At 36.5% G+C, this 14097-nt stretch overlaps 2 protein-coding genes across 6 annotated transcripts; one reads left to right on the forward strand and one right to left on the reverse strand.

Annotated features, from left to right (window-relative positions):
* Window positions 1-945: 945 nt before the first annotated feature.
* On the reverse strand, window positions 946-8334 carry Upf1 (Upf1 RNA helicase). Of its 3 annotated transcripts, none has more exons than XM_011139992.3 (6): window positions 8249-8334; window positions 7696-7954; window positions 6688-6965; window positions 5839-5994; window positions 5107-5700; window positions 946-4999 (listed from the first exon to the last, which is right to left on the reverse strand). In XM_011139992.3, exons 2-6 carry the CDS (start codon window positions 7882-7884, stop codon window positions 2851-2853), a joined length of 3366 nt encoding a protein of 1121 aa, XP_011138294.1. In that variant the 5' UTR covers window positions 7885-7954; window positions 8249-8334; the 3' UTR covers window positions 946-2850. The 3 variants fall into 3 exon arrangements, with proteins under 3 accessions (XP_011138294.1, XP_011138291.1, XP_011138293.1); XM_011139989.3 differs by having other exon boundaries at window positions 8240-8334; XM_011139991.3 differs by having other exon boundaries at window positions 8018-8334.
* A 1139-nt stretch (window positions 8335-9473) lies between these two features.
* On the forward strand, window positions 9474-13402 carry Snx6 (sorting nexin 6). Of its 3 annotated transcripts, XM_011139986.3 has the most exons (11): window positions 9474-9625; window positions 9756-9806; window positions 9927-10142; window positions 10245-10366; window positions 10464-10600; window positions 10689-10996; window positions 11274-11456; window positions 11760-11777; window positions 12434-12497; window positions 12781-12866; window positions 12932-13402. In XM_011139986.3, exons 1-11 carry the CDS (start codon window positions 9620-9622, stop codon window positions 12980-12982), a joined length of 1242 nt encoding a protein of 413 aa, XP_011138288.1. In that variant the 5' UTR covers window positions 9474-9619; the 3' UTR covers window positions 12983-13402. The 3 variants fall into 3 exon arrangements, with proteins under 3 accessions (XP_011138288.1, XP_011138287.1, XP_011138289.1); XM_011139985.3 differs by having other exon boundaries at window positions 9621-9806; XM_011139987.3 differs by lacking the exon at window positions 11760-11777 and having other exon boundaries at window positions 9621-9806.
* Window positions 13403-14097: the final 695 nt, after the last annotated feature.

Below are 14097 nucleotides of genomic sequence, written 5' to 3' on the forward strand. Positions count from 1 at the left end.
GTAGTTATTATAGTAATTACATTAACTTTAGATTCTCGTACGAACAAAGTATATGTAATAGACAAGGTAAATTTAACGTTCCACTTTTAATTACATTCATTTGCATACTTACGGTATCCAATATATGTATAGGCTTTGTTTAAGAATGAAAATAACCGATTCAATTCTGACATGACATTTGACTAGATCTGTATCATTCTGTACATACCGCATATTTCTATATATACCACTTTGTAAAAATGTCGTTCATTATATATTTATAAAAGCACAAAGAAAAGAATGAGACTAGTGAGAATGATCAAACAATTTGAACGAACCATGTTAAATTAAATTACAGGCATCATCCATTGTGTAAATAATTAAGATGAGTATCATTAACTGTTAGGCAGATAACTTAGATAAGGCGGATAATTTAATCAATTAAATAATTGTGCAATTTTGCATTTTTCTGTGGAAAGTTTGCTTAAATATATGATCTCATAAATCTGCAAAATTTGTAATCCTGGCTTCCTTATTAAATAAATGAAATATTTATATAAAATGTTTATGCGTATACTGCATCTCGTTGTATACATTTTTATTTGTCCCGGTGGGAAACAATAACAAAACATCATATTTTCAAATCAAATTTATTTTTCCATAAGAGAGAAGAGATCTCACAATAAATTTTATTATAATCTGCAGTTAGCGGTGCGCTGTTGGTCGAAGAGAAAAAAATAAAACAATTTAATGTTGCGTAACGCAAGTTACCTTTTTCTTAAATTTATTGCGGTATATAATGAATCGATTATCCCCACAGAAGTCAGTACAGAGCGTATAGAATCAGTAAGCAGAAATACGAGGAAAAAGAAAAACTGTTTCCAAATAAAAACACTTATAAACAACATTTTATTCAGCCGCTGCGACGATTAAAATATCTGCTTATGTTAATGTTAATAAGTTGTATTTTGTACCCAGTAATAGCCGGAGAGTATTCGCGAGTAACGATTTTGCATGTGCGCGCGCGAATGTGTGTATATAAATATAGTTTATATTTTATACATACCAATACTTTTACGCGCGGATACATACTTATTTTGCGGAACGTCTATCAGCGTACGTCTTATATACATTGTATACGCTTAATTCATATTGTTTTGCAGAAATATACAAAATCGTTATTCACGAATGCAACTCGCATAACATTGATTGTATCACTATGGATAACAGTGTTATTTAACAAAAAAAAATATGTGCAATAATCTAGTCATATATGATTTGCGGCTGTGTGCTATGTCCAAGAGAAGTAGCACAAATGTAAAAAATTTTCACTTCTGAGTTTATAATCATCGCGTATATACGAAAAAACGATATTCTGAATATATTTCCTGAAGCCATTCCCCGTGTGGTGTCTCTTCCGAGAACATCGAGACCGCTACTACAGCTCTCATAATTTTCTTTTTCTACTGGAAGAAAACAATTTTTTTCTCCTTCAATCTTACGCCCTGCCGACCCCTGCGGTAAATAAGCAATATTATGGATATAACGTAAGAGAAAAACTAACGATAATAAACATGATCAGTATAATTAAATTTCACACGGCTGGCCGAGCGCGCCGGCCGGCCCTCTGACGAAGGATGCCCATCCTTCGCGATGATACTGAAGTATTGGCCTCATACTGTCTGACGACGGTTGGCTTTCTTCGACAATGTCCCGTCGGAGAACTTGATATCGACTCTCCGTGCGACGTGCGCCCACGCATTCAAGCGGCAAGTTCGTAGTACGGTGTGTGATGGTACTTTTAGTTTTTGCTCTCAGTTCTAGGTGGTAGTCCAGATTAAGAGAAAGAAAGAAAAGAGATAGAGAGAGAAAGAGAGAGAGAGGAATCACATGCTGTCGAGGGAAGTGCTTTTTCACTTCGCTCTTTGCAGATAACCGAAATGTTATGGTTAATCAGTTTCCTTTCATTTCTGTTTTATTTCTTCCTTTTCCTTTCTTATATGTTGATTCGCCGGTGGCGAAGCGGGTGAAGCACGTAGCGTTTTCGATGCTATCGTGGTTCGATCTTTCATCGTTCGAAGACTGCTGTAAAGATCCTCCACGAATGTTCTTCGTGTCGTACAGATATGTCCGATATGTATTATTATGTCGTCATTACTGATGCTACGTTGGCACACTTTGTCGAATTCGGTCGAGTCATGAAGCGCGTTACACGTCCCATTTTTTCTCGATTTTTTCAATGCCTTTTTTATCATATATCTATCTTTTCTTTTTTTTTTCTTTTTAACTCTAGCGTCACTCGATCCCCGCGATAAAACGGTCCGTTCACGGTAAGCGCGTGGTCACAGTGATTGGTGGTAGCGTTTGTCGTCTTCCCGCTTTTCTGTATGTTGTCGTATCCTTTTCTTTCCTCGGTTAGTGTTGGCGCGCACGATGATTTTGGAATTGTGTATGTGATGTGGTATGTGTGTGTGTGTGTGTGTGTGTGTGTGTGTGTGTGTGTATGTGTGCATATGCGCGTGTGCGCGTGTGTGTATGCGATGTCTCCGTTCTGTCTTTATTAGTCGCACCCGTTACAGCCAAGTACAGATGGGCGAACCTTGCCATCTGCGCCGTCCATGATGAAGTGTTCTCGAACGGCGAATTGGTCCTTATTATGGAATCCTTCATTCTCCTCTTCCGTCCTCCTTTTACCTCAAGCCGACGACTGCAATGTATTTGCATATACCGTACTCGATCGCCGAGCCGTTTTACCGTTTTGCGCAGTTAGTGATTTGTGGTTGTTGGTCGAAGAAGAATTGGTCGAACGAGCCCTCAGTCGCTCCCGCGACGCTGCATGGCAATTGCATTGCTCAGCCGTACAGTCTCGGCTCAATAAGGCTGGGAGAATTGTCCCCCGGCCTGCGACTGCCCGGATTGATAGAAACCGCTACGGTCGCCCTGATAAGTTGAGTCCTGCGACAACAGGCCGTCCATCTGCGATTGGAACTCACCCACAGCGAACGAGTCTTGCGAAAGCTCTGCCTGGCTTAGTCCAGGTTGCGACAGACTGAAGCCCGGCTGCGACATGCCTTGTGTCGTGCCCTGAGTGAGTGGCAGACCTGGTTGGCTGTACGGCTGTGTGTTCTGTTCGGTTTGGCTGAGTTTGCCTAAACGTGGACCTGACTTATTTCTGGTGGTGCTGACGACGCCGCGACGGTTACGCTGATTTTGCCGCGCTTGTACGGCCTGCTGGTGCTGATTGTAGAAACGCGGCGGCACGTGCGCCATGTTCATGAACATACCCACCGGTACGGGTACGTTGTTCATCGCCGCCTGTGCTCTTTCCGGGCTGATATAGCTGATAGTGTCGTGGGTCCTGCTGAACATGTCCACCGGCATGTTTCGTTGATAGTACGGGTTGTGATTTTGCGCACCGTTCACTTGGCCACTGCCAGAGCGGTCGTATACCGAGCCAGGGATCAAGGCTTCTCGCGCATCGTACATAGATGTGGACATGAAATGAGAGCCTGGATTGGCAGCGTTCACGAGTTTCTTCGGCTTGGCAAACTGAATCATGGATTCCTTCAGATTGTTCAACGGGCCCTCGACCAGCACCTTTTGCTCCTTGTAGAAATTTAGCAGATGGTTCCACAGTGCTTGCTTCGAGAGCACCTTGGGATTGCCGACGATGATGATACCGTACTTCGCGCGAGTCAACGCCACATTCAATCTTCTAGGATCATTCAAGAATCCGATACCTTGATGTTCGTTGGACCGCACGCAGGACATTATAATGATGTCCTTCTCACGTCCTTGAAAAGCGTCTACACTCGCTACTTCGATCTCCTGGTACAATTTTGAATGTAAGGAGCCTTGATACTGCATATGCTGCACCAGGAAGGCTCGTTGGCCCTCGTACGGGGTGATTACCCCAATTTGCTCAGACTTCACACCGCAACGTAGAAATCGAGTAGTTATCTTCTCCACGTTGGACGCCTCGGTGCGATTCAAGTAAGACGTGCCGCTACCTGCTATCTCTTCTTGACCTTGCGTAACGTAAAAGAACATTGGTTTGTCTTGTACAGGCCAAGGGAAGTCGATCTTCAGCAACTTCCTCTCGTCAGCGCATACACCGTTCTGCAGAGAACCCTCGTAGAAGAAATTGGACGGGAATCGTGAGAGATCAGGATGCATTCGGTATTGCACCTCCAACCGAAAAGGTCTGATTCCGAGTACTACTAATCTTTCGAATAGTGACTGTGACAGGCCTGCTCTGGCTGCCTTTTTACACATTACCACCGGACCCAATTGACAGTGATCTCCGACAAGAATCAGTTGCTTGGCTCCTAGAACAACTGGCACCATGCACTCCGGCTCAGTGGCCTGCATACTCTCGTCGATGAGTATTGAATGGAACTTCAATCTGTGCAATCTTGGGTCTCCGGCACCGACGCATGTACAGCAGATCACATCGGCCGCCTCCAGTAACTCTTTCTCCGCTGCTTTTTTCAAAAGCCTATAACGTTTCTCATCGACACTTGACAACTCGCCCGTTTCGTCTTTCAGCTGTTGCAGCTTCTGCAGTTCCGTATTTGTCTCCATGTTTTTGATCTGATTGTGAAGCGCGAGGAAACTCACCGGCGAGTCGATGGCTTCTCGCGACTTTGCGCACAATCGCACAACCTTCAGATTTGACTTGTGTATTTTTTCGGTCAACTGGTCAACGGCGGTGTTGGAGGGTGCGCATACAAGAACCGGACCACCGTTTTGCTTCACGAGTTGATAAACTATGGTTGCGCTCGTTACTGTCTTGCCAGTGCCAGGTGGCCCTTGGATCAAGGACAAAGGTCGTTGCACCGCGTGTTTCACGGCGTACACTTGAGACCTGTTCAAATCGGGTAGATTCGGTGCGCTGAAATGCTTAGGAAGATGACAGCGGAACAAAACTTCTTCCACTTCGTGACCCAATAACCGATGATATATATAAGCCGATACTGATGAGTCATCCACAGCGAACTTGCGCAATGCCGATTGCATTCTATAATAAAAGATAAAAGTAAAAATACTCTTGTCGCGATGATAGTAAACGGAAAACAATACAGATCTATTGAAATTCTATTCTATACATGAGTATATTATTCTTACCGATCGAAACTTGTACTCTTCCAAATAAAGTCAACAACGAAGTTGCTGTTGCATTCTGTTGGCGCTCCAGAATTGTTTTTAAGCTCGATTCCAACTTCTTCTCCATAATTATCGGGGATTTTAATTACATGACCGATTCCCGACCAAGGTTTATGAAGTTCTCCAAGGTAACGGAGTCTCAACTCGTCACCGTGCATTAGTTTCATATCACCGTCCGTTTTAGCCAGCATAAAATATGCGATAATCTTCTTATTTAATCCAACATCCCAACGTACTTCGATATTTTCTTGAGTCTGAGATTCTTTCAATCGTTTGTCATAATCAGCTTCTAATTTTACAAGTGGACCAAAAATATTTTGATATTGATATCCGTCTTCGTAGCGCAGCAAAACTTGTTGTGGCTCCTCATCTACTCCGGGTTTTTCCAGATCTTGGAAAGTCGCGTCGACATTGTCCCGCCATAGTTCTTCCAATTTGTTAATCTGTTGCGCAGAGATCTGTCTGGCTCTTAACTGCTCCTGCTCAGACGGGATTTTCACCAGCCAAGATAAGAAGCTGCGATCTTCAATCAAAGGTTTCCATTGCTCCTGATCCCTGAATATTAAAAGCGATCAATTGATATATATATATATATATATATATAATCATATATAATATTTATGTACACATAGATATACACGTACATATTTTATTGTTTAAATATACACGCATATAGAAATAACTTGTTCTCACCAATTCATATCTTTCAAGGAACTCTGTGCCGCACATGGTTGTCGACAAAGTAACACAACCACAGAATCAGCTTTGGCAGGAATAAAGCCCAATACAAAAACATTTCTCGTGGCGCAGTTGTAACATTCTAATACCGTTTCACCGAGAGGACCGTCTCTGTAATATTAACATTAATAATAATTAATAATAAATAATCTGAACATTTCGAATTAACCACCCATACATACACACGCGCACATACACGACGCGTTACGGTGTAACGCGTAAGTAACGACAGATGAATATCTCCAAAAATTTTGACAGAAAAAAATTTTATCAGACTAAGTTAAAGTGTTTTAAAGATTTTTTCGATACACCTTTTCAATATATTATTTATTAGATTGTCTTTAATCATTCGACTGACTGTAGTCATTGAATTTGTCTCCATATGTTGTTACAATTGTGCATTCTAAAATGTAATTCCATTAAGAAGAAAATTAATTTGATTTGGAAATATTCTTAATGCATTCAGATCAATATAAATAGATATCCAAAAGCTGTAAGATGTTCCTAAAATTTGAAATTTTCTTTATATATCAATATTTTTAGAAATATTTTTTACTAGAACTATCCTACTTCACTCCTTCCTATATATATATATATATATATATAATTTATAAGAAACTTAATTATTACATAACTATAACTGCTATATAATTACTACTGATTATATTTGATTTATAACCAGTCTATATTTCACTTGTAATTAATATAATTTATAATTTAATATCTGTAATAAAAGATTTAGGAACTAACACACTGGAAGACATATAAATTAAGAATAAATTTCATATCAGGCAAAAGTATTACCTGTGTAAAGTGACTTCCTTATGTTTAGCACGCACGAGATGATTGATAATATGTGATCCTGAAGTATTACCACGTCCATTGCAAAACCACTTACGACAGACATTACACATGACCACGCAAGAAGCTTCATGGATACCACAGTATTTACAAGCATGATCAGGTAAATCACGATTATAGTAAGCTTCCTCCTCTTCTTCTTCAAATTGTAATTCTGCAAGACTTTGGGCTGCTCCAGTAATTTTCAAATCCAATGATGAACTACCACTTGTTCCATTTACCTAAATAATAATGAAATATTCTCAGATGCTATAATATAGAGAAAACGTTCTAAAATAATATGATTAAACAAAATTATAAAAATATATAAACATAAGTTACAGATATAAGATTTAAAAGTTGAATATTTCTATTTAAGGACTCCCGGATACACAGATGAAATTTTAAGCAGCAAGAGCCAAGTGGAAAAATTTATTAAACAAGGCTTACAGGTATAATTTAATTTCTTTTGTCTTGCTTTATTTCAAATATAAACATGTGTAATTTTACTTGCCTTCACACATTTAAAATATAAAAACTCCTTATTGCAGCTAAAGTGCGAGAATAATTTTGCAAAAATAAGATACACTTAACCTCGTGCTCGCAGAGCTAATTTGTGCGACAGAGCTCGACGATCTTCCACGGAACTATCAAGGTCACATCAGTGAATATTACGCTTGTTTGCCGAAAACCCGATATATCGGGGAATAATGCAATGTTACACTAGGACCGTTATAAAATGGTGATAAGAAATTTAAGCGCGAGTGGTAGGCCGTATCTATCATCTTTATTACATCAAGCATTAAAGAAAATAGCACGGTTGTACGAGGTTAGGTGCGTGCGACTACGTGGCCAAGAAAAACGTTCGAGAGAAACATCTCCACAGCATCCCCCATGCGATTGCCGTAATCGTGGAGCGAACATTCACTAGTCCCGGTACGCGTATGGTATACCGGGACTCCGTCCACCAACCTGTATAGGCTGACTCGATTGTGTTTGTGTCGCGTCGTGCTGCGAAGCCTGAGTCTGGCTCGGTGACGGCAAAGTAAAGTCCGTGAAGTCAAATTCGCTGCCTTGCGTGTCCGCGCCGATGAGATCAGCCTCCTCGGTATCGAGGAATGTCAGGGTCTGGCTGCTGGGCCCATACGCGTCCACGCTCATTTTGATACGGTCAGATCCGCTCTTCTTTGCCTGTCTATTTCCACAACCCTCGTTGTCCCTTTCGATGTCCCTGCCAGGAATAAAGTCAGCAGTCCGTGCGCTACCTGTCGCAGCGCGTACGCACACGTCTCACCAGCGTGATAACGCGGTCGTGGTGCTACGTGAATGACTGAATGAGCAAACGAGAAAGCGAATGAGCGACGCGAGCGCGTGATAACGAGCCGGTTTTTGATGTACGGCCGAGCGAGTCCACAGGCGGAACACTGATAATGAGACGGGTTACAGCGAGGCACCTCCGCGCTGTAATTGGATGCCCTCGTACCCACGAAAAAGCTGACACGAGTACACAAGATACCTCTGATACCTCTCGCGAGAACGCTCGTCTATGTTACGTCATCAGCTGATCGAGTCGGAATACAGAGAACGAGTACTGGAGAACGGATGTCGTTCATAGAGTGACTTCTGGTCTGTTCTTTTTAGCTACATCGCTGAACTGGTGCAATAACTTAAAAGGCCGGTATTCATATGGTCTGTTCTTTTTAGCTGCACTGCTGAACTAGTGCAATAAAGTTAGAATGAGACAATTATATTTTTTCTCATTTTAACTTACTGACTAAGGCCGCGTTCCGTTTCACGCATATGCGCGCATTTATATATAGTTCATGTTACATATACTATAGAAAATGCGCGCATAATGCGTGAAACGGAACGCAGTCTAAGTCAGGTCTTATATTTAAGACCGTCTTAAGTTCATCTTCAGATACTTCGTTGCTAATGAAATAGAGCCAGAGCACAGACTTCTGCATAACGCATAATACATAACGCATAAGAGAATCAACCAATTAGTTTTCTTCATTTCCCTCCTCAGGATAGAAATGAAGAACTCTGATTGGTTGATTCTCTTATGCGTTGTGTATTATGCGTTATGTAGAAGTCTGTGCTCTGGCCCTTTATCTTTAAGTTTATCTTCAGATGCTGCACAAATCATTTCATTGGCTATGGGGTATCTGAAAATGAACTTGAGACAGTCTAAAGGTCATTCTACAATACGTGTCGTAAGTTGTAAGCCGTAAGAATTGACCAATTATAGCCGATTATTTTTGTAATAATCGACTGTGATTCGCCAATTCTTACGGCTTACAACTTACGACACGTATTGTAGAATGACCTTTAAATATAAGACCTGACGATGAATACCGGCCATAGATGAGCAAATTGAAAGTTCACGTGAAATATTTCATGTTTTGAGAATTTACATTTCACGGTTAACATTTGAATCAGTCATTATATTTACTTACATTATATTATTATACTACATTATAACTATAAATTTCAGCTGCATAATGCTTATTAGTACGTTATACTTTACATTTTGTATACTATAATTACATTTATATGTTAATTATCTATATTATAGAAATATTACTTTTCACTTTTTTACAATTCACTTTTCATATGAAATTACTTACAGTGAAAAGTGCAAAATGAAAAAGAAGTTCACGTGAAAGATTCATGATCATTACCCCTGGTTTCTCTCTGCTTTCAGGCTTCTCTCTGGTGTCACCATTTTTCCATTTTCGTAGATGGCGCTTTTAGTGGTAACAGCTTATCGCATAGGTCCGACTCTTTGGACATCGGTTCGTTCGTCACACAATCGCTTGCATTATTCGGAATAGTGTCCTGACAGTCAAGTTGCTGTCAAACACGGTGTATAAAGGAGACATCAGTGGACGCCATGATGGTAGGTGGAACCTGTTATCATTCGTTGGCCGGCGGTCTGTTCTCTCGACGTGTTCGATCAGTGCAAAGTGTCACGATCAGCCCCCTTTTAAACGTACTTTACGTTTCTAATTGGCGCTAAAATGTTGCAGGACGGAATATGTGACACTGCCGACATTCTAAACAGCGTCCCTACCAAAAAAGTATTTATGGTGTTCTTTTTTCCATCTTAAATCTTAGTATCTTCCGACTAATAACACACTGTATCTTATGATAATTGTGGAGTATGCACTGCCATGATGTTGATGAATCTCTTCTTGTAGACAATCCACGCAGATACTATAGACCTCTCCGATAAGTCTCTGCAGGTGGATATTTCGGACGCTCTTAGTGAGAAGGATAAAGTAAAATTTACTGTACATACTAAAACATCTCTACCTGAATTTCACAAACCGGACAATCTAGTTGTGAGGCAACATGAAGAGTTTGTATGGCTCCATGATCGATTCGAAGAGAATGAGGAATATGCTGGTTATATTGTATGCAAAATCTTTATATTCTATATTATTATGTATATAGAGTATTATGTATGTAGAGTATTAATATAGAGATTTAACTTTATACATATGTTGATATAATAGATTCCGCCATGTCCACCAAGGCCAGATTTTGATGCATCACGTGAGAAGTTACAAAAACTTGGGGAAGGTGAAGGAAATATGACACGTGAAGAATTTAATAAAATGAAGCAAGAATTAGAAGCGTAAGTTTTATTTATATTTTTATTTTGCAAACTATTCTCATGTGTATTAATTATAAAGATTCAATAAAATTTAATTTTTATACTCACTATTTTACAGGGAATACTTAGCCACTTTCAAGAAAACTGTTGCTATGCACGAAATGTTTTTGACAAGGTTGGCACATCATCCAGTTTTCCGGAATGATCATAATCTAAGGGTATTCTTGGAATATGATCAAGATCTTTGTGTACGAGGTAATATTTTATATTAAGCAAAATATCACATATGTGTGATATGATGTAAACATTAAGATAATTGCTATGTCTTGTTCTCTTATCATAGGAAAGAATAAAATGGAAATGTTTGGTGGTTTAGTAAAGTCATTTTCTAAAACCACTGATGAATATTATCTATCAGCTACAGTGAAAGATGTAAATGACTTCTTTGATCAGGAAATGACATTCCTTCAAACTTATCACCATAATTTAAAGGAAGCAACAACTCGCGCTGATCGTCAAACTGCTAAGCATAAAGATGTAGCAGATTCATATATAAAGATTTCCACCAATCTCTTACAATTAGCTACAACAGATACTGGAAAACTCGAAAGATTTTTAACTAAAATTGCTGAGACTTTTGAAAAGTTGAGGGTAAGAATATATTTTCGGATCTTTTTATTAAATGAATTAATCCTAACAACATTTATTATAACAAGATATTATTTCTACTTAAAATAAAATGGAAATTTTTAGTGGTTTGGTAAAATTATTTTCTAAAACTGACGAATATTATCTATTAGCTACAGTGAAAGATGTAAATGACTTTGATCAAAAAATGACATTTCTTTGAATTTATCATAATTTAAAGGAAGCAACAACTTGTGCTGATCATCAAACTGCTACTTACAATTTTTACCTTTTTGTGTAGAAAGTAGAAGGACGTGTTGCGTCAGATGAAGATTTGAAGTTATCGGATACTCTTCGTTATTACATGAGGGACACAGCGGCAGCTAAAAGACTTCTGTTCAGAAGATTGAAAGCTTTGCATGCATATGAATCTGCGAATCGTGCCCTTGAAAAAGCTCGTGCCAAAAATAAGGATGTCCATGCAGTAAGTGTGTATTTTTTTATATTTAAATAATATTGGTCTTATCATTATATAGTTACAAGACTAGGTGTAATACACTAATATTCAAGCAATATACTAATATCCTCAGCTAAATAGTTATTACAAAGTAGCTCATGAAAATAACAAAGATAAATGAAATGTGAATAATGATTTTCTTGAAAGTGGTATTATACATAATAACAGAGTTAAAAGTGGAGCTGGTATTATTGCAGTTATTATAATTAAATTTTTTTTGTGATCTTGTGTAACATCTAATCAGAATTTTAACTTTTTTTGCTTTACAAGGCACTGGAGGTTGCTGAGGTGTGTCATATGTTGTTTTTGTTATGCATATATTTTTTGTTGTAATGCTTAGAAAATATGGGTTTTATTACTAATTTTTTTTTAAGTATATAAATTATTAAAATTACATTATAAAATAAGGATTTAGTCAGCATTAATCAGTATTGTGTAGATTAAAAGCATTACTTTAGGAATCTTATGATATTGACATGTGTGTATTTTGATGTATAAATAAGTTTGTTACTTAAGAATATTAGCAAAATTCTGATTTTATATTTTTACTTTAAAAAAGATTTGTTTCCATAAAATGTATTGTGTTTTATACATAAATGTATAATTTATATATACATGTATATATATGATGTGTTAAACAGAAAAATTGTCTTAAATTAATTATTTTTATACAAAAATTATTATCGGTATTATGCATGAATTATAATTGCATGCACAATTGAATATATTGTTATGATAATTTACATAACAATTTATGATGTAGCTATAATGTTTTTCTAGTAGAAATGCTGCTATAAATTTTGCTGATGGATATATTAAAATATACATTGCAGAACTGCATTTGAAAATACATATTGCATAACTGCATTTTTTAAATTTTAGATAAAAATTATATATATACATATAATCAATATTTCAAATATTGTATATTTTTATTAATCAAGGCTGAACAAGCGCAGACTGAGGCATGTGAGAAATTTGAGCAAATGTCTGATAAAGGAAAGGAAGGTAAGTAAAAAGATACGTCATTAATTAATTAATAACTTAGAAATAGTGCAGGTAATGTCATTTTCTATTACAAGAGTGAAGATGAATGATAGAATGAAAGAAAATAATATATACAAAAATAATTTATTACCTTAAACATATATAAAATAATTTATTACCTTAAACATATATATGTAACTTTTATTATTTAGTCAGAAAGAATGACGTTAACTGTTCAGAATTTAAAGTATTATTAATAATATTTGATGTTTCTCTTTCTTCTTTTTTTGTTTTTCTTTTATAGAATTATTGGATTTCAAGACTAGACGAGTGGCAGCATTTAAAAAGAATCTTATTGAACTAACTGAGTTGGAAATAAAACATGCTAAAGTAAGTACAGTTTTCTTATCTTTTACATTATATGTAAGCTTTATATATTTATGTTATGTTCACAGTCGCACGCAGAATTGCTCAAGAAATGTTTATCTGTACTGCGAGAAGAGTGATCTAGTTTTCAGATTGCCATGGACAAACTTACATGCATACATATTGTGTGCAGATAACAGATTATTTAACATTATAATAATATAATGTAATACTATTGTAAAATACTATATATTTTTTGTTATCTAGATTTATGCTTTGAAAATAAAGTATTGTATTATAGCTGCAAAGTGACTTCGAAAAAAAATTGATATTTGCTATCTTTGAGCTGTAAAAAGCTATATAAGTACTGCTATTGGTTCTGCTTAATAGATATTAAGTGTAACTACGTTTTTATAAGAGTTTGGATGATACATGCATTAGGAGAAATAATATGCATTTATATTGTAAAAAAAGAAAGTAAATTAGATGTTATCGAGTCCCTTTGCAGCTTCAAATTAACAGCCACTGTTATACATATGAAATAAGGTTCTATATATATATAAGATATATATACATATATATATGTATATATATATATGTATATATATACATATATATATATATACATATATATGTATATACATATATATATATATATATACATATATATACATGTATAAATAAGAATATCCATATTAGCATGTTATTACTATATTACTTAAGTTGAGAAAAAAAATTTGTCAAGAAAGGATTGCGAATATAAAAGCTCAGGATGATTAAAGTTAATATAAACGATTAGATTTTCATGTATAAACTTTCCAAGTTTACGATACGCAGTTATATTCTGTCAAATAATTCATAATAATGTTTGCATTTTAAGATTAGGGGATAAAAATACAGCAATGAGACTAAAGGGACCTTGAAACGAATTATAATAAAGTGCAATTATACTTTTCATCGTAGCGTTGTAATGTGCAATTGTTATGTTTCTACATTTTTTACACGTATCTTGGTTTAGCTTTATTTTAGTTGTTTATATAGATTGGATCAAATGGTAAACCATCTTTTTCGATTCATAAAATAAAATGTAAGTTTTGTGTATATCAATCAAACACGACAAAAATTGTTCTCGTCGGAGGACTGTGAATAACTGCACGCAAACGCTTTTGTAAGTTTTTATTGAATCGAATCATTTTTTTTTCTATAATACATGATTGTAGACATATACTGAGAAATTCATTAAGTTGTAAGTTTA

The sequence above is a fragment of the Harpegnathos saltator genome, unplaced genomic scaffold (assembly GCF_003227715.2).
Source record: "Harpegnathos saltator strain DR-91 unplaced genomic scaffold, Hsal_v8.6 scaffold208, whole genome shotgun sequence".
Classification (NCBI taxonomy): Eukaryota; Metazoa; Arthropoda; class Insecta; order Hymenoptera; family Formicidae; genus Harpegnathos; species Harpegnathos saltator.